At 40.6% G+C, this 26145-nt stretch overlaps 1 protein-coding gene across 4 annotated transcripts in view; it reads right to left on the reverse strand.

Annotated features, from left to right (window-relative positions):
* Positions 1 to 678: 678 nt before the first annotated feature.
* GATA3 (GATA binding protein 3) overlaps positions 679 to 26145 on the reverse strand; it is a 34074-nt gene continuing 8607 nt past the window's right edge. The window contains exons 1-6 of one of the 4 annotated variants that reach the window (XM_072653401.1): positions 24315 to 25623; positions 23167 to 23773; positions 19885 to 20421; positions 14157 to 14299; positions 9033 to 9158; positions 679 to 3385 (exon numbers count right to left, since the gene is read on the reverse strand). In XM_072653401.1, the coding sequence (XP_072509502.1) occupies positions 3101 to 3385; positions 9033 to 9158; positions 14157 to 14299; positions 19885 to 20421; positions 23167 to 23404 (1329 nt within the window). In that variant the 5' untranslated portion in view covers positions 23405 to 23773; positions 24315 to 25623 and the 3' untranslated portion in view covers positions 679 to 3100. Of the gene's footprint in view, positions 3386 to 9032; positions 9159 to 14156; positions 14303 to 19884; positions 20422 to 23166; positions 23774 to 24114; positions 24290 to 24314; positions 25624 to 26145 lie in introns of those variants that run through there. The other 3 variants (XM_072653398.1, XM_072653400.1, XM_072653399.1) reach the window with 3 other exon arrangements.

Raw genomic sequence — 26145 nt, forward strand, 5'->3', positions numbered from 1 at the left:
GTCTTGAAAGTTATCCTTTTCAAAGAAATTTCAATAGTGTAGGGAAAACACAGTTTTGTTCATGGCATGTCAGAATTCAGGTGTTTCACCGCAAACCTCCTGGTCTGTCAAGCCTCAACATATTAAAGAGCAGTCCTTGTTCTCAGTTTCAGGCTCATGAAAGACCAGCTGATGATGAGAAGCAAGTTAAACTGAAACCAATCCAAAACTTTGGGATCTTTTCCAAGAGGCTGATTGATTTGGGGATGTAGGTTCTGGGAGTTCCTACTTCCTCTCATCAAGTTTATCCAACTGCTAGCTACTTTTCTGAAGGTGGAATCTTATCTTTATCAAAATTCTTAAAACCATTTTTAAAAATGCAAAATGCCAATAAGACTCAAGGTCCATTGATTTCTCCATTTCTTATTCAGCTAGAAAAATGTGTTAGAAGGGTCATCCGAGAAATACACGCTAAAGTAAAAATCCTGAGTATATGAATTCATTATTAGAAGAGTTCAGAAATCTCAATTACTCTACAGTAATTCACCCATGTGTTTTTCCTATGGTTTGGGCTTTTAAAGCAAAAAATAAATAAGAAACAATCCATCCCCAGTTACACTTTTTGCTTCTCAGGTTATTTCCCCTGAATGTGAACTAATTTAACCGATATTTCAAAAATGAGACAAGACAGACAGAAAATTAATTAGGGATACAGTTTACTCAGAAACATTGTAGCAATACATTGGTCGACAGCACTTAGTCTGGCTTTTTTCTAGATTAAACCCTCTGTAGTATTGCTCTCTGAGGTGCTTTAGCGAAAACAGAAAAACTGAAAATGTAAGATAATACTCTAATGAATAAGCTGACTCATCGTCACCATGAACTTTATATATTAAAAAAAAAAACCCCTTTGCATCATCTAGAAACACCTTAGTATGTTAACACAATATACAGAATGACGAAATGACATTTCTCTGAGGAAGGAATATGGTCAAATGTGTCAATACAGCTACACTATTTAAGACTCAAAGTTGTTGGGGTGTTGCTGTGTTGGGTTATTTTTTTTTTCAAAGAATGTAAAGAATTTGAACTCCCTGTTCTCAAGGTGAAAGGGCATTTACTCAAATCTACTCATGAAGAAAGAGGTGGCAAGTCCTGAGACATCATGACTGTGACAAAATTTACCAAGTTTAATATGGCAAAAGGTGAGATTATTCCTTTGGTGCTTTAAAAGTAATTGAAAACAACATTGTAGATGGTTAATTAGGAGCCAGTAAGATCTCCTTTTGCATCTCAGCAGATCTCTACTCCTTTATTTCAACATTGAGTTTTAGGTTTAAAATATTTAAGAAAGCAGAGAGGTGATTAACATAGATTTTTCAATGTGCACCATAGTTACACATTCTGTCAACAGAGTAAAAGGGAAATATACAGCGTTACAAAATGCTTATTTCATGTCTTGCAAACATTCCAATAAATCCTTCACTGCGGTGTTATTCCATTCAACAGTAGAAAAGCAAAACAGAAATGAAACCCAAGAGCCAGCCCAGTTCATTTACATCTTGAACATTACCACAAGGAATCCATCTGCAGCAGAGTCCCATCCTGTGGGTTACAGGAAGGGAAAGGTCCCATTTTCTCCTGTGGGAACTTTGCCTACCCAGGTCCCACAGGGATTTTAAAAAAAAAAAAAAAAAAAGGCAAGTCAAGGGAACTCAAGTTTGGTGGGTACAATCGCCACGAGAGTTGCCTCAACCACAAAATAAACTCTTCTGGGACAAAGTCAGACCCCCAAGTATACCCAAACAATTCCCCTTAGGAATAGATCATGAATGTGGAGGGTTAAAATTACCTCCTTGTGGATACGACTTACATGACTTTTTTCAAAAAGCTTCATATATTTAAATAAGCTACAACTACCACATTCTATGAGAGCTTGGTCATCACTTTGATGACATGTTATCTTGCAGTTTTTTTCAAACGTTGCAGCTTTTTTCCCCCTAACAGACTGTATTAAGGCAGTGACAACTAGCACAGAACACAAAGGGACCTAATAAATCAGCCAGGCTGCTGCTCTCAGAAGGACTTGGGCCAGTGAAGGCTTCGGTTGCTAACATGCATGTTGGTAGCTCATACACTGCTACCCACATTAGCACAGGCCGCAAGAGGAGTGAGTAAAAAGACAGATGCCGATGTACCCGTGGAAGCTATTTAATAAATACCAACAAAAAAACAAAATGGAAAATAAACCCTCTATAGCACAACCACCTTAGGTCAACTGAATGTAATCTAGTTTATTCAACCAAAAAATATATAGAGAAAAAAATATTAAAACAAAAAAAGCAGTTCTTAACACTAGCAGTAAATAAATTTATACAATTCAGTCTGTATAATATGATGAAATAAATCTACATCTTTTCTTATTTTGGTACTTTGAATTATACATACAAACAACAATTACAGGGACTTGTTCACAACGCATATAGGTCTGGAGAATGGCTATCTGAAAACCCTCAGTGGCAACATCGGAATGTTAACACTGATTGCCTGGAATTGATTGTTTCTTCCCATGCGGAGGCCCACAGCATCGAATGAATGATCTACCTACGACTTTTTTCCTTCTTTTTTTTTCAAATGTACCAAACAGCTGTGGCCAGGGGAAGAAAACACAAGTGGCAGCTTGTCCATGTGGGTATTAGACCTAGTTTCTTCTTACTTCCGTATTTTTTTCTCCCCATATTCTTTAATTTCTCGGTGTCCTTCATGCCCTTCTTAGAGCTACCCAGATGCAATAAAGTCTTCCTCAAATGTACAGTATTTCTTACAATATAAGTTATATGCAAAGTTCAGCATTTTTTTCACAGCACTAGAGACCCTGTTAAATAGGGAATATGAGTCTGAATGGCTTATTCACAAATGGGATCCAGATTCAGTGGTTGAGAACATAGACACCACAGTGAGCTCCTTTTAAAAAGTGGCAAACATCACTTTTCTTTCTGCCTTCAAATAACATATTTCCATCATTTTTAGGCTTCATGATACTGCTCCTGCAAAAATGCAAGTATAAAGGGGAGGGGGGGGAAATCTCACTTTGAGACCTTTAAACATCGAACAGGGAAGTCTAACCCATGGCAGTGACCATGCTGGAAGGATGGTGAGGTCCGAAAGAGAGGCTGGATGGTGGATGCATCGGTGTTGGAGTAGTCAGAATGTGACTGGAATGGCTAAAAGGTGAAATATGACTGAGAGAAGACATATGTCTGGAGAGGGCGGCCGGATTAAAGGAACTGCTCTTGGGGAAGTCCTCCAGGCTGTCGTGAACCTTTTTGCATTTTTTGGATTTGCTAGACATTTTTCGGTTTCTCGTCTGGATGCCTTCCTTCTTCATAGTCAGGGGTCTGTTAATCTAAACAAAGATTAATTATATATTTTTTTTTGCTTTCATGCTGGCTTCAAAATGGCCAAAGGCTCTCATATATCATCATGCTACTGCCATCAGAGTGTGCATCATGCTGTAGCTCGCTCTGTGTTTTGGTCTTTCCCTCCTTCCTTCCCACCTCTCACCCTCCCCCTGGGAGCCAAGACTCTTTCCAATGGAAACTTTTGGGGTATAGGATTTGCTTCTCATTTTCAGAGACCAAGAATTACAAGTTACTCTACATGAACTAGAATTTATCAATCAGTTTTGTCAGTATTAGTTTAAAGAAATTTCTTCGGGGAACTCTGTCATTCCAAAAGACCTCACTTTAGAGACCTAGTCAGGATGGATTCATTTCTACAGAAGTCGTTTTTCTTTCATTCTTCTTTCAGACATTTCACCTAATGCCATTTTGCTTGTATGCTGATGAAAACAGAAACATAATTTATAATTTCAAAAGATAAATCCAATCTCACTCACTCTGAGCTGGCCTGGGCAAGTACTGATCAAGAAAGAGTATCTGCCTTAGAAACTGTGCTACCAAACCACTCAAGTAATTTTTGGTTCCTGACCTTTTCAGGATGAGTCTTACAGTAAAATGTTCCTTTGGAATGCTTATCTTCCTCATTACAGGTTGTTTTCAGTTCTACAGCCCTTTCAGAAAGGAACTGCCTCCCTCATACTCTCTACCAAATCTAAAACCCTCATGATCTGTTAACTTGGCCCTGTTGTAATCACTTGTTTTAGAGTAAGGATCAGCCTATCCCACTAATCAGTCAACAATCAATCAGTCTATCAGCAAATAATAAATGCTTCAAATGAAACTTTGCCAGATACTGAAATAATCTCAACCTAGGAAGGAAAGGTCAAGCATGGGCAGGTGCTGAAAGTCCAGAGCAAAACAAGGTAAATCTCAGTTACTGCTCCCACACTATCCTGCCCTGAGAATCAAGCTACATTTTAGCCTCAGAGACTTTCATCTCTTCTGAATTCATCTCACTTCTTCTTTAAAAGAGATTTACCTGGGGTGGGGAGGGGTATAGTGCCAGGAGGGAAATATTATTGTGTGACTATTATTCCGAAATCTGGTAAGATGAACACAAATGACGGTCAAGCATATATCAGTTACCTTGTAGGGCCTGACCTTGGACAAGTCACTTAAAATCTGTGGCTCTATTCATTTTGTATTGGATAGCAAAGAGGAGTAAGCTAATGCTAGGGTCTGAACTTGAAGTGGTGGGAAACTCTGGTATCCCAAGAACCTGCTCAATCTGCCTAATGTACCTTGGGGCAGAAACAACCCTTTCCAGCCCTGCTTCCTGTGTGAGAAGAGATGATATCTTCCAGAGCTTAAGGATATACCCAACTGCTTATAAAACTAAAAACTGGACACTGGGGAAAATAACAACCAAATACAAACAGGTTCCTAGAGACAGTATTATGTCAGCTAGTAGCAGCAAGGACAAAAATTCCAAAAAGGAGTCCTGAGCTAAGATGTGAGAGATGGACAGGAATCTGGATGTACCCGCTAAAGCCCAGGAGATGGCATGATCTCCATGGTCAAGGACATAAGGCTTATTTCCTCATTGCATTGGGATGACTAGGAGAGTTGTAGCAGCATAAATAAAAAGGCCACTCCCCAAATTAAATATCAGCACTTTCTTTCATCAGTTTTCATATCATGGTCTACCCTGAGGCCTACAGAGATGACAGCTCCCTCTTATCACTTCTACCATCTCTAGCCAGGTTAGAATCTAGATGTACAGCTATACCCATAGAGTAAGATCTAAAAAGGCATGGCTCCATATGCTGATATCTTGATATACAGGTAACAGTACATAGCCAGAATCTAAGTACAATATCAAGATCCCTAGATAACACAAACCCAGATAACACACTACAATGTCATCTGGATCCAGTGATGTAGATATGCAGATAGCTGAACACCTAGATAACTAGTAAGAAACTCACGGCATCTCTGCAGATATCTAGATGGACCAGAGAAATATCAAGACCATGAAAAAGAGAACTGATTCTTTTTTCTAATTGCTAAGTAAACAAAACGCATATACCAACAGTTATCTCAGTATGGATTCTTACTGTCACTACACAAAGTGAGAAGGTTATTCTTGGTCATAAACTCCACAGTGGCTAACCTTTCACCTGTAAGAGGATTCCTTTGTTAGGAATGCAGTAGAATGAGGAGAGGAGTTCCTTGAGAACTGTCAAAAGTGGCCAGACTTTTTTCAAACCTAAAAGCACTATTTTAACATCTACTACTACTACTACTACTACTACTACTACTACTACTACTACTACTACTACTACTACTACTACTACTACCACCACCACTACTACTACTACTACTGCCACTACTACTACTACTACAAACTACTACTACTACTACATGTTACCTTTGTGACCCTGGGCAAGTCACAACCTATTTGGTTCTATTTCTTCATCTATAAAATGAGGGGATTAGGCTAGAGAGTCTCAGATCCCTTTTAGTTCTAAATCTATGACCATATGATTCTTACATTCACTCTACAAGAAAGTTACTTTAATCAGCTGAAAATTGTGTAGTTAAAATAATTCTTAACCCCTAGATCCCTATAGGAAAGAAACAGATCTACATATATGAAATACCAGACTTGGGAGAAAAGACCTAATCCAAGCTTTCCATTAAGTCTGAAGAATTTAGTGACTTGACCAAGGTTATATTACCTAGTGAGAGAGCCAGAGCTGGAACCCAAGTCTAACCTTCTAACTTTCCCACTTTTCTGAGCTACCTTTGAAAAAATTAAATAACTTTTTTTTTAAAAAAGGAAGCATATGATTTCCCCCTATGTCTCCTACTTGTCTTGATCCCACTAACTACAGACAAGAGCCTTCTAGAGCTCTGAGTCCAAATCAGTAGGAAGCCAGATCATATAGCAACTGACAAGTGACATCATTGAGTCAAACGGGGAACAAGAGCAAAACCTACTTCCCGTGTGTGTCTGAGACAGATGTGCCCCTCTTACCAATACTCCGGCCACCTGATTTGGGGAGGAGTGTCAATTCATATTTGACAATTGTTTTTGTCAGATTGTTCTCTTAACTCATATATGGCAGAATGAAAATGTGCACACACATACCCAGAGACAAATATTTTTGTCCTCTGAATAACTCTTGGGAGGGGGGAATGTCTGAAAACTCACTCTTATTGAACCCAAGGTTGCCAAGAGGCCCCAAGATGACATCATCAACCCATCAAATGGGGCTCCCAGGCCTAAAGCCCTGTCCCCAAGGCAACATTTTCCCCAACTGAATTCCATAGAAACCAGTGTTTTATATAATGTGAACAGAAGTTTCAAGAGAAAAATTTTGATTTTATTGATTCTTTCCCACCTGCAATATTACGTATAAAATCATATATGTAAACAAAACACTATGCTTAGAATTTTCAAAATGAAAGGAATTAATTTCCTCTCTTTTGCTTAAAAATTTCCCAGGTTCTTTTTACTCCTGGGAGCATTCTATAACCCCAGATTCCACTGAACAGCATTTAAAGGTTCCATCAATTTATTTCAAGCCCAAAAGTGTCTCATAGCCAATCAGTTTAGGAAACGCTGCCCTGGGCAAAATACCAAAGCGATGGGTTTAGCATTCCTCACAGAATATTCTGTATGTCTTAGTCGTCATCTTTTTGCTTACATTAGGCAGGGATTAGTCCAGTGGCAAATTCTGAAATAACTTCTCATAGAACCTGGAGAACTGGGAGAACAGAGACCATCTCCAAAGCTCTATCCGAGGACACTTAAAGCCACCACTAGTCTTGCCTTTGCCTGTCATCCTTTTCCCCTTTTCTATCTTTATTCCAAGTAAATCCCCAACATAAATGCATACCCCAGCTCTGCCAACCCCTGAAGGAGGGAGCTCTTATCAGTGGTGTCAAAGATAAAGAAAGTAATAAATCTACAGAAGGTGAAACTCCCACCTTTAGCTCCCCCTCCACCCAGCAGGCAACAGAATTCCCCTGAAGTACGAAATGGAGCTTCCTCTAGATGACTTCAAAACAAGCAGCCATCCACATTGGAGTGCAACAGCAAATGGGAATCATATGAAGAGGACCAAAATGGTAGATTTTACAAAGGGAGCCTGAAAATTCATGAGATTCCTTCCCAAAGGGAAAGTATTTCTAGTGTACCCGGTCAGCAGAGGGAAGGCCCATAGAGGCTGAGGTGCTTTAATCATCCCTGGGCAATGCCAGCAGGACCCAAGAAATTCTGCTGAAAAAGCTAACAAGAAGGAGCTTCCTCTCCAAATCCCAGGTATTCTTGTTGAGGTGGAGATGTTGCCAGAAGAGCCCGTGGGCAATTAAAAAAAAAACTTAGGCTTTTTTCCCTTCCCACCAGACTTAGCCAAGGTCAAAATGGTCAAGAATCTTGAGGGGGGAGAAATGAAAGAGGGATAAATGGCAGCTCTTTAGACCAAAGCCTCTTTTTACTGGTCCATATATATATATATATATATGGTACTAATGTGAGTATCATGGGCCTGAGAAAAAGTGACAGAGGTATAAAAAAAAAGAAGGGGAGAGGGGGACAATGGCAAATAGAGAGGGAGTCCATGGCAAAAGACTGAAATTTAAAACGGCCAACCCCAGACAGAAAAATAAAGGTTGTAATTACGAGTGTTAGGAATATTATTATTAGTGATTATTATTCTGTCAATAAGATATAAGAGAAAGCACGTGAGCCTTTGTGTTGCTGGGCACAGGTATTTTCTTATGGCTGCTTTCCTCAGGGTTGCTATGCATGCACAAGCTAGTCAGGACAAAGACATCAGATGAAATTTCTGAAACATTTCATTTCACCTCTCATAGAAGGAGTCCATTTAAAAATCCAAGCCCAGGGTTAGCCACATCTTTTAGCAACACCTCCCCACCACTACCTCTGACCCCTTTACTCCTCAGTCACAGAATTTGTCCTCTTGGTTTTAGTAATCGAAACCTGTACATTATAATTTTATTTTTCTTTTTCCCCTTCAGCTTCCCCCAAAAAAAGAAAAACAAGGAAAAACAAGGAAACATCAAAAATATAATTGCTGGCTTCTTTTTTGTTTTCCAAGGAGAAATATTTTTTTCTTGAAAAACCAGACCAGGCACACTAAGTATATCACATTGCGATATTGTGTGTTGGGTTTTCCAAAGCAGGTTAAGTGGATAATGTTGCTCTGTGTGTCTAAACTCCTCCCAACTTATCACTTATATGGCTAAACTATATTGTTACTGACACAATGTCCTTTTTTTAATACTAAAAAAGTATTGCTCCAAAGTGGGTCCTGATACATTCATTATATCTTTTAATATTTGAAACATCTATGTCACTCACACGGGAACCCCCACTGCTACAGCTCATGGCCCTTCTGCCCCCTCGTAGATGGTATTCATGAGTTACTGTGGCCTCCTCAAAAATCATTTCCCAGTGACCACCCTTCTCTGAACATTAATTTTAACTGAACAGAAGTGATCTGGGGCCAATACCCTTACTCAACAGTTCCATTAAAAGGGAAGTCAGAAAGGAAATGGGAAAGCTTAAAATATAGAGTTACTGCTGCTCACTAGGCTCTTTGAGGCTACATTTCCACTTACATTGTGCAGCTTATAGTAGAGCCCACAGGCATTACACACGGGATCTCCATTGGCATTTCTCCTCCACAGGGTAGTAGTGGTGGTCTGACAGTTTGCACAGGACGTACCTGCTCTTCTGGCTGCAGACTGGGGGTGGAGAGTGGGTAGAGGAACGAGAGGGAAGAGGGTAAAATACGTTAAGACATTAAAAAAAAAGAAGAAGAAATCGTCATTGAAATCAAAACTAGCAAGTGGCCCACATGAAAGTGATGAAGATACCCAAAATCGGCATAGACAAACCTAAGCAGAGCCAGTTTATACACATTAGAGGACATGGGTCTGACTATTTTGACTTTAACCTCATATTTGGTCTGAGGTAAGTGGGTGGTAGTTGGGGGGGAGGGGTAACCTTACAACCTGTCCTTGGCGCTTGCGGGATAACCATTGTGCTCCGGACACCCCAAGAATGCACTAGGAAATTACTTTTCAGGGGCCTACAGGCCACAGCATGAAGTTTCATATTCCCCCAGGCTAGAAGTCCCACTTCTTAGGTCCTGGCCTATAGAGCGGCTTCCACAGCAAAGTTTCCAGTTAAAATCAATATAAACAAGGGCTTCTAAGCAAATGGGCACGATGACAATGGGGGAAACCTAAGGTCACAATTCTATCCAGCTTGAGACATGTAACGGGAACGTAAAAAAGCCCACGTAACCAAAAGGAGAGTTAAAAAAAAAACAAAAACCAGACAAACAAAAAGAAGCGGCAAGGAGAATAGGGGAGGGTATTGCTATATCTGGATGAAAGTAGCATATCTCCTATAACTCAGGAAACTCTGAGTCAGGCATCCTTCAGCTACTTGTCAATAAGACTGCATAATATTTTGAGTTCACTCTTGCAATCACATGTGGCCTGTGCTTTCAAACTAGACTCCTAATGACAACCAACCTTCTTACCCTTCAATTCATTTCAAGTCAATGACACTAACCAAAAACAAGGAAATTTGTTACTCAATAAAAATATGAAGTCTTCTTCAGCCAAATAACCTAAATCTCTTTCCTCTTCCTCCCCCTCTTTCCACATTTCTTCCCTTTTCCCCTTCCTCCCCAGCCCTACCACCCTGCCCAAATACCCTGACTTATGCCCAGGTGTGCCAATACATTTAGTAAATCAATTGAGCCATGCTACACAGAGCAGAAAGTACAGTATCAGAGGCAATGCCCATGCTATCTATTTGTCTGTATCAAATGAGATTTTTGTAATACAAGTAGCACAGTTCCGAACTTAACAAATATCTATTCCCTTCCCTGAATTCCCTGGTTATGTCATTACATTTATTTCCCTCAGGAAGACTCCTCTTCCTGAGTTCAAATCTGGTCTTAGACACTTCCTAGCTGTGTGCCCTGGGGGTCAATTCACTTAACTCTGTTGGCCTCAGTTTCCTCATCAGTAAAAGGAGCTGGAGAAGGAAACAGCAAAGCACCCTAGTATCTTTGCCAAGAAAACCCCAAATGGGATCATGAAGCGTCGAAAACAACTGAAAAAGTAACTGAACAACAACAAAAGAATTCTTTTTTCAACTATTTTTTTAAGTTCCTAAAACTATTTAACTATTTTATTTTTCATTTCTAACTCCTTAGTTTGTTAGTACCAGAAAACGGCCATTTTCTATCTGTAGTGAAGAAATTTTATTTTTTTAAAGTTTTCATCACTTTCTTCACCTTTAAAAGAAGTTGTGGGGGAGGGGAGGGATTAAGTTATACACTTGAAAAAATCTACTATATTCAATATTTGTCTCTCCCCTAAGATCCTCCCCCCCACCCCCCAAAAAAGGCATGGACCCTATTGGTTAATCAAGTGAACTGTGTTCCAGGAAAATCAAGCAACAGAAAGTGAAGCTAGATCAGTCCTGCTCAACATTACATCAAGGGAAAAGTTAGATCAAAAATATGAAATTGTCAAAAAAAATAGCTATTTTGACTTAACATTCATGCTGCTCTTTCTTTCAAAGTCATTAAATTGTTCTGTATGTGAACACTTTATTCCTTAATTCTTAAATACCAGTCACATAATTTTTAGAAATGAGTTTGCTCCCTAGACAATCCTAATCTAGAAATTAAGCCTCAAAAAATATCATCTCTGAGAAACTTTAGTGATACGTTGCTAGTCAAGTTGTGTGGACTGTTCTCCCCATCCCAAGAGCACCAACCCTTAGTTCTACAGTATACCTTGGAGTCTTTTAAAATTGTCCCCTTACGAGGGACCAAGTGTTACTAGTGAAATCTCAAGAAGTCGTTTCATATATACACTCTTAAAAAGAAAGTTACAAACAAATTAAAAGGATTATTTTTCATAATTATTATGAACTTCCCTTGATTACTTTAAAATAATTCTCAGAAGTTATTAGTGCATTTATGGTCCCTGACTTTTCTAGACCAAAAGTTTGATTATTACATATTATTATATGGATGTAAATATTATATTTTGCAAATATATAATGCGAGCTCAAAAAACCCAAGAATTCGGTTATTATATTGTTATTATAAGGATGTTAATATTATATTTTACAAACACGTAATGCTAGCTCAAAAAACCCAAATAGTTTGATTACTATATATTATTATATAAATGCAGATATTGTATTTTACAAATGTATAATTTCAGCTCAAAAAACAAACAGAAAATGAACTTCAAGCCCAAACCAAGGGTAATACGGATAATAGTGTGACTATAAACAGACAGCAAAAATGCTTTCTGTCTTGAAGGTTTTACACTAACTTATGTAGAATTTCTTATAAAAGTTAAACTCTTCAGCCTATTAACAGGAGGCAAGCTGCATTAATATTGCAAGTAGTTCAACTGCTTTCTGGTTGTGAGAAATTCTGAAAACCCTAGTAGCACTGAGAAAAAGGGGAAAAAAAAACCTATCGTTCTCCCTTAAGGGATTTACTTATGGGTCTTGTATCAGTTTATTTAATAGTAGATATGTATCTTTCAGAAGTACTCCATTATAAACTTGGGCATATTTTGCCAAATTTTAATGGTCCAGGGGAGAGGGTGGAGAATAACAAGATAGGAACGCTAGCTTGATAGGAGAAAGGGCTATGGAAGGGAAGAGAACAAAACAGAGGTTCGGTAGGTCTAGCAGTTAAAATGTCATTCGAGGATAAGCAAAGTCTGAACAGGTTTCAAGTATATTTCATTTCTAAGGAACTAAAGACATAAATTTCTCCAGAAAGGATGATTAAGAAAGCAATGACAGATAAAAACTTCATAGCAACTGAACTTTAAAATGAAAATCAGTTATTACTCAGAGTTCCAGTGCTTTCTTGGGGAAGCTGAGTCAAGACAGAATGATAAAAAAAAAAATGTCTTCCCAACCTGCAGTCTACACACATAAGTCAGAGAAAAACAGCAAAGTTGCAGGTAGCCCTGGCATGTGTGTATGTGAACACACATATGTTATACACACGCACATACACACACATCTTGCTTTCTTCTTTTTTTCTCACTTTCTGCACTTGAAGGTTATTAACACATTTTAGGACAAGAGGGTTTTTTTTTCAACCAGGACCAGGTTTTGAGTGATTCAGAACATTCTTTTGTGGTGCGATCACCCTCATTTTACACTAACACCTCCAGCTGTTTTTTTCAAATCCTAGTTCTGATCCTTTCAAACATCTTAATGTTTGGGTTGGGGAAACAGAGCTGTTGTTTATGAGTTATCTCCAGTGCTCAGATATCCGGCAGCTTTTTCCTAGGAAGTTAGCTTTGCACATAAGAGAAAGGAGAAAAAAAAACCCCTGCATGTAGGGGGTTGAGAGAGAGAGTTGAAGGGAGGACTGACAGAGAAAAAAAGTATGAAGATCTATGACTTGCCAAAAAATCAAAGTCTTATGAGCACTTCCATCCCTAGAAAGTTTTTCCTTCTTCTAGGGAGGATGTGAAAGGTGTTGGTTGATGGGAAGAACAACTACTTCTTTAAAAAAAAAACACTACAGAGACCATTTTTTTCCCTTAGATTTTGGTGGATGCTAATTCTTCCATTGATCTGCAAGGGGAAATTCCTCCTCCTCCCTTTCTGAGTCTTCAGCACTCATTGAATGTCATCATCACCACACACACACCAAAATGATCCCTTGTCTAGCTACGTTTCTGTGGCTGAAGTTTATCATTTGCTAAGCATACTTGTCTTTCCACACTGATCTATTCAATCTTGTCGATAGATCCAAAGTCAAGAGTACAAATAAACTTTCCTTAGTCACTGCCTGAGTCATGTGTCCCATTTCCAATCCTTACAAATGGTGATTACGGACAAATTACTTAACCTATATGATCCTCTGTCTCCTTAGAGGAAAGTGTGTTTTAAACCTGAAAAGGTTATAGAGATGAAAACTGATATTATTAATTAGAGGTGGGAAGGATATTGGCATAGATTTACTTTTTCTGGAGTACTCCTAAGGAGCAAGTCAAAAAAAAAAACATGAGTTAATGGTATGTCGAACAAAAAAAGAACCAAAATATTAATGATCTAAATTTCTTTATTTTTTCTGGTTATGAAAATTAGGGAAAAAGCAATAAAACTTCTCCCAGAGGAATTTCCGTAGCTAAGAATCCTCAATTCTTAATCCTAAAGAGGAAGGAAAAGATCATTTGGGCTAGATGGCTGGTTGATTATTTATAATCCAACAAGTAGAAATATAGATTTTGAATTCATATTACATTATGGCTATGATTAAGTACTTACTGTCTTTAGGATTCTTGTCTTGGAACTACATGCTATTCCTTCAGTAACTAAAGCCCTTTGGAAGAGGCTCACTTTATAATGAATTCTTCCCTATCGGGTAAAGTGTTATACTGAGCTTCTAGTTGATTTTTAAATCACCCATTATGGTCCTGTGAAAAGCAATCGTCCTAATAAGGCACAGACCCAAGGCAGACACATTCTTAATACATCTGATATGGGCACTGAGAAAGAGGAGAGACCCCTCTCCTGAGCAATCTGACATGATTTTAGGATGTCCTGCCAATTTCCTGCAAAAAAACAAAACGAAACAAAACAAAACAAAAACACCTCCCTCTTCCTGAAGGGAGGAAATTAAAAACATAATAAGGTTAGTGAGTGGATCAGTGCTCTCAAGAACTTACCAGCCTTCGCTTGGGCTTAATGAGGGGTCGGTTCTGTCCATTCATTTTGTGGTAGAGTCCACAAGCATTACACAGGTAGTGACCAGTACCGTCTCTCCTCCACAAAGGGGTTGAGGTCGCCCCACAGTTTACACACTCCCTGCCTTCTGGAAACAAGATCACACATAAGTCACTTATGGAAAACACACATGAAGGCTGAGTAAACTAGGGTGTAGGCTGCGAAGAGAAAATTGGAAAAAAGAAAGGAGCTTTTTCCCCCTTTTTGGAAGGGAATTTCCCCAAAATATTGATTATCTGTTCCTTCCTTGTATAACTCCTGTTTCACTCACACAGCTAAATAGCAATAGAACTTTGCCTTTTTTGGGGTGGGAGGGTTTGAAGGTATTAGGGAACCTGATGGGAAAGACTGAATCTCAACAAAGAGGAAAGCAGATTTCAACTTAAACAATATCTTTGAGAAAATTCTAAATCCAAGGAAAATTTAAAAGTTCAGCTGCAATGTCTCAAAATAAAAGGAAGAGAAAATAAGGTGACCTATTTTCATTTCTCATTTTCAGATCAGTGTATATGTTTATTCATATTAATTAGACAGCACATATTACATAGGAAAATATAAAAATGGATGCATAGATAAATGGATAATAGATTGACCAACTGAAGGAGTAATTGAGAGAAGCTAAATAGACCTTTGGATTCACATTCCAATTAAACTGCAAACCCCACTGGATAGATGGCAGTAAATTAAGAGACTATCCCAGCACTAGTGGGCTAGACATACTAGTGTTAAGGTTTCCACTGGTCACTTAGTTGAACTCAGAAATAACTAAACTTTAATTTAAAGTCTGATAGGAAAAGGTTACACTTTGATTAAGGGGGGACAGAGAAATTTCAAAACAGGGTTGATGAAAAAGAAAAAAGTCAAGGGGGAAAAGGGGTGCTGAGAGGGAAATCCAGAAAGGAAGAAGATGAGAACCAAAGGAGAACTGTTAGAGCAAATTACTGAAGGGGAAGGACCACAGATGGGGGTAACCAGTTAATTTTAGGCTGAACGGGCAAAGGCTTCTTTGTTGTTGTTTGTGGAAAGTCGTATATTCATTGTTGACTCAGAGAGGCCAAGAGGGACACAAGAACATGGAGGTATGTGTGAAAGAAGAGTTTATGGCCAGATTTCTTTCCAGCTAAGATGCAACATGACATTTTAAATTATTTTACTAGGGTGACTGTAGCACTTTGCTCTCTTGGTGACTTTGGTAGATTTTGCCGCCAGTTTTTCTTACTCCTTCTTGTTGATCTCTCTGACCCTATTCTTACCCTTGCCTTGGGTTCTTTTTCCCTTTGGGTACCTGACCCTGGTAGCCAGTCCCTTATAGGATTGAGGACTAATATCAGTGATCCCAAGTGTCCTCAAAAGGTCAAGATGATTAAATTTGAATTATATGAGAGAAAGGGAACTAGGGAGAACCTCTGAGGGTCAAAAGCAGGGGTGGGGAACCTTTGACCTCAAGGCTACATACAGCCCTTTGACTAAATCCAAACTTCACAGAACAAATCCCCTTAATAAAAGGATTTGATCTGTAAAACTTGGACTCAGTCAAAAGACCGAACCCAAGGATCTAGAAGGCCACATGTTCCCCACCTCTGATCAAAAGATTTTGCTTCAATAAAGAAAAAACAAATACAAGGGGGAAAAAATCACTAGGAAAATATGAAGTAAAGAGTCAAAGGGAAATTTAAGAAAACCGGAGCCCTGAAAGGGGAAAAAGGATGATTTGGCATCTGCTTTTTGGAATCAGCAGACTTGGGGGAAAGAGAGAATGTACCTGTGGATATTTCTATTTCATTCACTTTCAATTCCAATTCCAAATTGATGGGAGAAGGGATAAACATCTAGAAAACTAGAAACCACTAGTCCATTTTTAATCAGCCTGAAAGGATTTTATTGCTGTTTTATTGTTTGCTTGTCTTTGTGCTTTTTTGTTTTGTCCTATTTAAGAGGGATTGGATCGTAGGAGGTTGTTGAGTTTGTTAAGGACTTTATCTCTAAGTTTTTTCTAGATCTAAAATTCTACACTCATAAATGGGGAGGGGGTTGTTCCCTTAGGGTATTAGATCTTAAGATTTATAAAGCATGCATTAAATTAAATTCATAGGCATTTTATTTTGGGTCTTAAATCTAAAGGGACTGGGTGTGTATGAAAAAAGAAGGGATGGAAAGAGGTGGGGTAAAGTGACTGTCTCAACAGCCCTTGGGGAGGTAAGGGACCTTTTGGAGCCCACAACACAGCCTTGGGCTTTTTCTTGGGTCCCTCTCTGTACCATAAAGTCTCTAGCCACAGAAGTGACATGATACAAGTATCTGTGTCTGCAGACTATCTCTCCACAACTCAGCTTACTCAGGTGGTCGTCAAGAACATGACTGTTGAAAAGGCACACTTAATTTCTGGTCCTGTGATAGAAATCAAAAGGCTATGCCTGACCTATCACCTCCTCACAACTCCAAGTTTGAGCCCTCTCCCATCTCAGTCCCAATAGGAGTGGGTGATCTCTGAATATTCAAGAGTTTACTAGCAGAATGGGTACTTTAAAGGAATCTCTGACATTTTTTGTCTGATTTACTTTATTTCAGGGGAGAGGAAGGATGACAGTTTCCTTTACAGGGGGAAGTGCTGAGTTCAAGCAGTACCACATTAAGCCTGGGTCTTGGCAGTAGTGGGCAATTCATTCTCAATTCATTAGGGGTATGGGGTTTGTTGGGGTTTTTCTGGTTGCAGTTGCTTATTTCAAGTCTGTGGCTTCTTGCAAGTTACCATTTTTTTTTAATAGATGATGATACTCTCTTGGGCCTTCTCTTTCTTTTTTTTTTTCCTCTTTCTCTATTTCTTTTTTTTTTCCTGTGCTTTGGGTGAACAGCTTACAACAACACCTCCCTTTAGGTGTCAGAACCACAGAGCTGTGAGGCCTCTTGACATTCAACAGCCAGTTTTAAACACCAGTTGATTTCTGGTTTGGTTGCTTGGAAGACTCAGAGGCCATGGAACCAAAATCAGAGAGGGCTGGGAATGGGGGTGGGGGTGGGGCTGGAGATTGAGGGAACAGCAGGCTGGTTAGCCCAGGGAGGGGAGAATAGAAATGACCCACACAAAATAGTTTAGTCTTTTTCCCCCAAAGGTGTATTTGAGTACAAACAACCAGGCGTTTAAAAAAAAGTCATAGCCACCCTAACCACAACTTCAACTGTTCTTCCAAAATGCTGCAGCCCCTCTTTCTTTTCTCCTCCTTTAGTAACTGCATTGTCTTTGTGGAGATGTTTTATTTTTTTAACAACACTAAAACTAAGTCAATCCCCTCCCCTCAAATTCCCCACCTGCTTTAGAGGGTCTTCTCACCAAGTGATCTTTTGAAACAACTTTTCTCTCCAACATTGTCCCCTAACACCCAGATGCCTAGGGGTCCTACTTTGGGTTTTTGTGACTGGAAATGGGAGAAGAGGGGAGGGAGTAAAAGTAAGGAGTAAAAAAAAAATCAGGTTGAAATTGAACCAGGATACCAAAAAAAAGTAGGTGTTCCTAGTTTTGGTTTATGTTAACCACAGCCTTCTTTTCTAGATAATCAGATAGTCCTTAGAGAGGCCTGCACAAAAATGGGGTGGGGGTGGGGAATAAAACAAGGGAGAGGAGACCAGGAAGGAAAAGAGTGCTTTTGGGAAATATGGGTCTCTCCCCAACCCCTTCCTGCAACTAGAAGCACCAGCAAGGTAGGCTGGAGCATTGACTATCTACAATTATCTATCCTTCTTTCCCCACCCAGAGTGGGGACTTCCATACTATCCCCCAAAATACAGGAAACTGTCGGTGTTAAAAATCAGCCCCCAAACTCCACTCCTCTCCCTCAGGATTTCTAGTATCCCAAGATAAGATTCCTCCAACAACCTGACCTCAAAAAGGGCCCTTTTTCAAAGCACAACAGGTCACTCTAGGACCGGCTGAGTTCATGCTCTCTCTCTCTCTCTCTCTCTCTCTCTCTCTCTCTCTCTCTCTCTCTCTCTCTCTGTCTCTCTGTCTGTCTGTCTGTCTCTCTCTCTCCCCTTCTCCCTCTCCTTCTCCCTCTGTCTCTCTCTCCTCCTTTCTCTTGCTTTTTTGTCTGTCTCCTCCATCTAGCCTCCCTCCCTTTTTCTCCCTCTCATCTACTTTCATGTACAGAACATGCAGGTCTGAGTTTTTTTGTCAGCCTAACCGCATCCGGACTCTATTAAAGTTCCTGGCGCGGGATAAACAATGCAACTGTCGCGTGCAGCAGTCTGAAAATAATTGGATTAGCTAAAACATATCAACTAAATAGAGACAGTCCTGCTCAGACAGTCGGAGTAAATGTCACCCTGGAAAAAGCCCTGAAAACTGATCTCATGGTTCCTGGGCTCCCAAGCCCCTAGTAGGGGGGGAAACCACCAGAGGCCTTGGAAACTCTGGTTTGAGGGTGCTCTTCTCACCCACACTAAGCAGTGGGATTTCACTTTTTCTTTTTTACAACCCACTCAGGTTGCAGAGTCAAGACATTTGGGCTGTTCTGAAAAAGAACCCAGCCTTAAACAGCAGAATCCACACGATTCACAAAGTCCACCAATAAATAAAGAAAATTTGAAAACTCTTTTCTCCAGATTTCCTTTCTCTGACTCCAATTGCTCTGATGGCAGACAAAAATTGGTGAGGCTTTTATTTTATTACTTTGAGGCAAGAATCCCAGCTCAATTGTTTATTTTTACTTTTTCTAATTTTGGCTTTTGTTCAATTAGGTGGCTGCACCAATAAAATAAATATGCTTTATTTCCGGATTAGACTTGATATGTGTAAGAGAATGAGAAAATGTGTGAGACAGGGTCACACCTGAAAAACCTTTCCATATTCTTTTCTGTTCTCTATGGCTTACATGTCAAATCCACAGCATTTCCCCCTTACTAGGTTGAGGGGACAAGGAGAGAAAAGGCACAGGAAGAGAGTAAGAGATTAATAATAAGATACGGCTTTTGATTTCAAATTCAGCACTGTCTTCCCCTTGCTACCCTGATCACCCCTCTTTTTTCTCTCACTTGGAGCCCTGCCAGGTAAAGTTCTTTCTCCTACTTTAAGATTTTATTGAGTATTTTCATTAGAGTGTTCCACCGCACCCCCCCCAAAAGTTAAGGTTCTCCTGACATTGTCTCAGCTTATTTTTTTTTTAACTGGGATGGAGGCAGGAAAACAAACACTGAACAGATAATACCAGAGGTTACAGGATAATTCGTGTTTTACGTTGGAGAGGTTTAATTTTCATATTAGACACTAAGGATTTTTCTCTTGGACTTTCGTTTTGTCTTGGAAAGTGATTAAAGGTCATTTTCAGCACATAAAAATTCTGGTTTTTGAAGGACAGAAGCATTATTTCTGCTTTGGCTTTCTCTTTTCCCCATTCACTAGTTCATTGCAAGAGCCTTACACTGAATCTGCTTTTCCTTAGATTCTGAAGACCAGAGGGATAAGATCCGACATGTCTCAAAACTAGTCCCTGATTTGGAAGAACGGGGAGAATCAAAGCAGCAATACTTGGGGGCAGGAAAAAAAATCTTCTTCTGTCTTTCCCATGCAAGGTAGTGAGCCCTCTAATCACCTCCCCGAACTAAGGGAAAAGACGGGAAGGTTAGGTCTCAGGGTGGAGGAGAGAAGACAGTCGGACAGAGAGGGAAGACAGATCCTACCTGTGCTGGATCTTGCTTTTGGCCTCGACTTACATCCGAACCCTGTGGGCGATCCCCCCAGCAGGCTACTAGGAGGGAAGAGTCCAGAGCTATATTCGGGGACGTAGGGAGGGTAGGTGGTGATGGGATGGTGGGCAGATGACGAGGCTCCCCCAAGTGTAGCCATACTGCCTCGGGAGTGAGATGACTCCAGCTTCATGGTGTCGGGAAGGGACACCTGGTATTTAATGCACTCCTTCTCATCCTGCCGAGCTGAACCGGCTGAGCCTGATGTGGAAAGGGACGGATCCGGGGAAACATCCTTAGGAGGGGTAGGTGGGAAGGTGAAGAGGTGCGGGCTAGAGTGACCGCCCGATAGTGAAGAGGATGAGGCCGGCGGGTAGACCGAGAGGGGTCCCGGGGAACCGTGGTGAATGGAGGTCTTGGAAAAGGGACTGAGGTTCCAGGGCGAAGCACTGTGGTGACTCCCCAAGGCCTTGCCACCATCCAGCCAGGGCAGGGATCCGTGAAGAAGAGGAGGACGGCAAACTTGACTCCCTGCAGTGAAGGGGTTGGGGGTGGGGGGGACAGATGAAGAAAGAAAGGGGCAAAAAAAGAAGGGGATTTGAAATCACACTGCTGCAATACAGGGGTTCCCAGAAGCTTCCTCCACCTCTCTACAAAGAGCGGCACAATCTAGGCTAACAAGTGTCAAAGCAAGGTGGGATTTCTTCCCACTCTTTGTATGGAACCTGAGGAATGGATCCTAACCCCAAGAGTCTTTTTTTTAGAGAAAGTGAAAGAAATCCTTCCCTTTGCTCCCCAATCTTGATTAGTCAATATTTGGGCCTATAGTTTGCTGGGTAGGCAGGATCCTATACCTTACTTAACCTCTCCCAGCATACTTTCTAAATCACATCCCTATCTTTTCCCTAAAATCTGGTTTGTTTCTCCTCAATAGACTTCTCCACCAGCCCCAGATTCCTCAATACCCCTCCTCTACCACTCTGATCCCCATGGTTGATGAGGGGGTGAATGCTGGAAACCAACCAAGTCATATTGTGATCTGAGTTTCCCTTCAACTCTTTCCCTCTCTTCTCTTTCCTTCCTTCCTTCTTTCCTTCTGTCCTTCCTTTTTTCCTTCCTTCCTTTCCATCCTTTCTTTCATTTTAAAATGGAAGTATTTCCAGCATATTTAACACCACCCTCACACCCCTCTGCCCCATATAGAAGCCCCTGGCTGAGAACTGCAGAAACAGGAAAGGAAAAAATTGGTTTTGGAAAATGGATAGGGGAAATTTGAGGGTTATTTCCGGGCTAACTGAATGAAACACTTGCTGATGGCAGCCTGGTTACTTCCAAAAGGACTTGGATGGCTTTTGCCAAAAGCTTTCAAATGCTCTGTCAGAGAAAATGTCCAAGGCTATAAGCTGGGGACAGGAGCCTCTCTCTGCTTTGCTCCCCCTTTCCAAGACAGATCATGGATGAAAATAAAATGAGTCCCAGATGGGTTCTCAAAACAAAGATTGAATTGTAACTAGGAATATATATTACCTATTTATCACCTAAGATGACTTTGTGGAAAGACACATATCTCACTTTTAATACACATAAACCTGAGCTAGATATAGCTGAACTCACACTAAAAGTGCACATTAGAATTGTACCTACAGATCCACACACCTATTAATCCTTTAATCCAACATTCACATTAATGTTTACTATTCTATTAACTATTAAAAACAATACTGAAACTAAAATCTGAGAGAGGAAGGGGAGGGGATGTGGAAAGGGAGTTCTTTGAACATAAAGGGTCAAGATTCACTATTATCCAGGAAGTAGTATAGTAAATAACATTAAGTCTGCATCGATTGTATTTCCACTTAACTGCTGATATGCACTGAGTAAGGGCAAAGAGCGCCCCATCGGCAGAAACAATTGTTTTAAAATCTAGTAACAGCAGACCCCTGAAGTCTGGTACTCAGGAATTCTGTCAACAACGCATAGAGGGAATCTAGGGGGGAAAGTCATTCTTGGAATAGGAACCCCACGTTTTGTCCTGCCTCACTTTTTTGCTTCTCTTTCTTTTACAGGAATCATTTTATGTTTTAAAATCTTAGAGTTTTTGTTTGGAAAGTATGTCCAGGTTGGGGGGTTGGTTTTTTGTTTGTTTGTTTTTTTAATTTCATCCCTTTCCCAAACTTCTTAAAAGAAGAAAAAATAATATAGTAACTTGAATCTTCCCCTTAATTAAAAAAATGGAAATTAAGTCCTTAATCTTTAAAAGGATTTCAGGAAATAATAATAGTGGGCCTTAAAGAGAAAACTAGTAAGGTATATCTTCAGAGAAAGATTGAGAGTGAAAGCGATCCCCTGGAATTCAGCAAAGCTGGACAGGAAAATTCTGTGGAGCCGGGAATCTAAAAGGCTTGAATCCTTAAAATTAATACCCAGTCTTTCTATAAAATGTCTTGCTTGTTTTCCAGTCTACAGGTCTGAATTACTTTTTCCTAACACCAAGGAAGCAAGAAACTAGGGATTTGAACATACTGTCTTTTAGGCAAAGGCCAGAGGAGTCATACATATAAATCAATCTTAGATTGCTGAAAGTTTGCCTGAAGTTACAAATGCAGAGAGACTTGGATGAACCAGTCGCCCCAATGCAGAAAGAGTTTCCAAAATATAAAAGCGCCAGAAAAAGTTTTCTTAGGTAGTTCCCTCTCTTTCAATTCTCACCCACATGCTTGAAATACAAGCTGTCTGGGATACTCTCCACAGAGGCATTCACAGTTGGGGGTGTCATATCTTAGCTAAAGCACACTAGGTGGTCCCCCTAAATCCCTGCTCCCTTCTCTACTCTGAGCCTCCAAGCTCCCAAACCTGGAACACAACCTGAAGAAAGGCAATTCTGGCCAGGGAGAGGGCTGGCTAGCCTCGGAGTGTGGGTTCCTTGCAGAGCCTGCACCTTTGGATCAGAGGACCACTCATTGCAAAGCCTAAGCCTTTGGATCAGAGGGCAAATCATTAGCCCTTTTTATCTGTTAATTCACATCACTCAGATGAACAGTTAAAAAAAATTGATGGTCTTTGTTATTTCTGTTCAAAACAGAAACCCCAAACCAGAATGAGGAAAAGAAATCAAGTTTACTTATACTCCCCAACTCCTCCAATATCCCCATGTCTCCTTCATGTGAAATTGTCTCTTCATTGAGTCTTAGAAGAGGTAGGCAGAATAGGCAGGGGTGTCTAGAAATTTGGGCCCAAGTAAAGAAAAGAGATAAGAAGGAAATCAAATCTACTCACCATGATGGGTCGGAGGATATCTCTGTACCGCCCTAACAGAGTTTCCGTAGTAAGGTGGGACGTGGTTGCCTTGTCCATCGATGTTAAAAAGTACATCCACTTCCTCTGGCAGAGGGTACTGTGAGGGGTCCATGTAAGAGTGGCTGAGCCCCGGGTGGTGAGTGTCTGGATGCTGGCCATTCAGAACTGCCGGGTGATGGTGACTGACCCAGCGGGATTGGTCCGTAGTCACCTCCATCTCCTCGATCACGCTCTTGCGCGCGGTCTTCCCCGGAAAGACAGCTCAGAATTCTGGAGGTGTTCGGTTTTTGCTTCGGGGCTGGATCTTTTTTTTTTCCAGTTACTGTGGTTGATGGTGGGGTTTTTTGTCTTGTGTTTCAGCGAGGAAATAGTTTGGAATAGGGAGAATGGGAAAGATGAAGAAGGAAATTGGTTTTTATCTTTTAGAAGTGTTTCAAAGGAGGGAGAAAGGGAGAAATAATAAATTCCAAATAAATGGGGGGGAAAGGGAGGAAGGTTTTTTTATGATGATGATTTAAATTTTTAGAAATGAGATTCCCCACGGATTTTCCTCAGCTCTTCCAAGATGAGTCTCTTCTCGGGTCACCTGTAATGGAAAGAGGGGGGTAAACTGGATGAGCACTTAAGTACTTTAGCACCTGAGTTTTATGAACTGGCACCACCTCCCATACAGACAGAACACAAGCATGCATACACACGAGCATATACATACAACAGAGGCTTCTATAGCCTACAGAACTCGGCACAGATACACACGCACAACATCCAAGACATTAGCTGCAAGCTATACCAACAATGGTTTTTCTTTCCTTTTAACGCACACACACCCCCCTGCCCCCCTCCGCCAAGTGCTGTAGATTCTTGCTTCAGAAAAAAAAAAAAAACTTTTTTTTTTTTTTTTAAAGGCTCAAAGGGACTAAAATCTACCTCAGGCTGTATCCCAAGAGCCCTTGGTCTGTGCAACTCTAACCCAGCACTGTAAATTTTCGAGCCTGTAAAAATCCAGAAACCTTCAACAGAGGACGAACGGAGAAAGGAGAAAAGGAGACGAGAAATGAGATCCTTCAACATGTAGAAAAATAGAGATTAAAAAAAAAAGAAAAAAGAAATGCAGATACAGTACCAACCTCGGTAGTGGGGAGCAGAAAGTGTGTGACCCGAGAGAGAAGCAGAAACTGCTTGATCAGATTCTCTCTCTCTCTCTCTCTCTCTCTCTCTCTCTCTCTCTCTCTCTCTCTCTCTCTCTCTCTCTCTCTCTCTCCCTCTCTCTCCCCTTTCTTTCTTTCTTTCTTTTTTTTTTTTTTTACAGGGAATGCATTCTTTCTGAAAGTATCTGGACGGCGCCAGGCAGCTCAGTGTTCTCAGACAGCTGTGGCGCGACGCAACTTAAGGAGGTTCTAGTGTCATCAGCGCTGGAGGGGAGGAGCCTGTCATTGGATAAGGAGGGGACAGGATACCGAATACAAGGAAACTGCAACCCAAACCTACTCCTTTACTTTGCCACCATCCCCTCCCCCCACCACCCCCGCACTACCCTTCTCCAAAATTCCCCCTCCCCCCTCCGGTGACCGGAAAGTATAGCCTGAATAGAGTCCACAAACTGAAAGTACTCGGGAAAGAGTTTTTAAACTACGTTAACGTTTTAGGGGCGAGAGTCGAGTAAAAGAATTAGTGCTCTGGTCCTTTAAATGAGTGGCATCGGATCCTGCAAATTCAAAATAGGGTTGTTAGTTTTATTAGTACCGGTGAAACCTACCTATCCCATTCATAAAGCTAACTTATTCGGGAAAGGGCGAGATACACAAGAAATTTGGAGTGATTCGCTTCTGTGAACGTATGTGCACGTAAAACTGTTGAGAAAACGAAAAATATCAAAGTCTGTTTGCAATGTCCTAAAATATCCAGATATTATCAAATTAAGAAATTTACGTTTCTACTTCTATTTTCTTAATTTCCGTGTTATAAAAGATATCTTTTCATTTTCAGTAAGAAACCCCTGAAATTAGCCCCGGTTCAGCTGTTACAGATGTACTCGCCGAATCTAGTATTGATAATAAATGTTTTAGTTTGCCTTGCTTAACAGTATGCCTGGATGAAAACGGTGCAGTAGGAGAAACATCTCATTTATTCAACAGGATTGTGCGTGTGTGTTTGTGTGTGTGTGGGCGCGCGCGCGCAAAACAGCAGAGGGAATGTGGTTCCTTACACTAGTTACAGAACTTTTCCCACTTTTCATAGGGCTGTTTGTCTGTCCCTAACCTGCTCCTCATGCTTGCATATCTAACCAAAACTAGGAAGAGAGAAGAGAGAGACCTCCCCCAAACAAATAATACTCCGCAACTTAATCCTCCAGCTGTAAGGCTGTCAGTGAAGTGAAGACCGGTCAGCAACACAGCGCAGCAAACTTTGAAGGCTTTACCTACTGGTCTAAGAGCTCGAGCGAGAGAGACTCGGGTGGGACTGGATTAGGAGCTGGGGGGTGGGGCGAGGAGAAGAGCAGAGGGCAGGGGCGGGGTGTAAGGGAGAGAGTCGCCCGGGCCAATAGAGAATGTGCAGGCTGAGGGGACTAGCGATAGATTCCAGTGATTGGCTGGAAGGGAGAGTTCGAACCACCTTTGCCTCTACTCAGTCCATTGAGCCACTGCATCCCCTAGCGGTGCTAAAACACCAGCCCAGAGCTCAAATTGAATAAAATGATGCTTAAATTTAAAAGCGGGAGGGGGGGCGGGAGAAGAAGGGGGAAGTAGTATAAAAAAAAAGTAAAAGAAAAATAGTTTCCTAGTCTTCTTACCTCCGACAAAGATGTTGGTGAAAAATATAAACTCTAAATACACAATACACAAAAAAATTATGTTTGAGAATTAAGGGGGAGGGGGGAAATGATGCCACACTGCATATAAATGGAAATAGATGAGGGTGAAAGTAAATTCAGAAAGAACTGCTTTCTGCTAGACTACA

Source organism: Notamacropus eugenii, chromosome 3 (genome assembly GCF_028372415.1).
Source record: "Notamacropus eugenii isolate mMacEug1 chromosome 3, mMacEug1.pri_v2, whole genome shotgun sequence".
NCBI lineage: Eukaryota > Metazoa > Chordata > Mammalia > Diprotodontia > Macropodidae > Notamacropus > Notamacropus eugenii.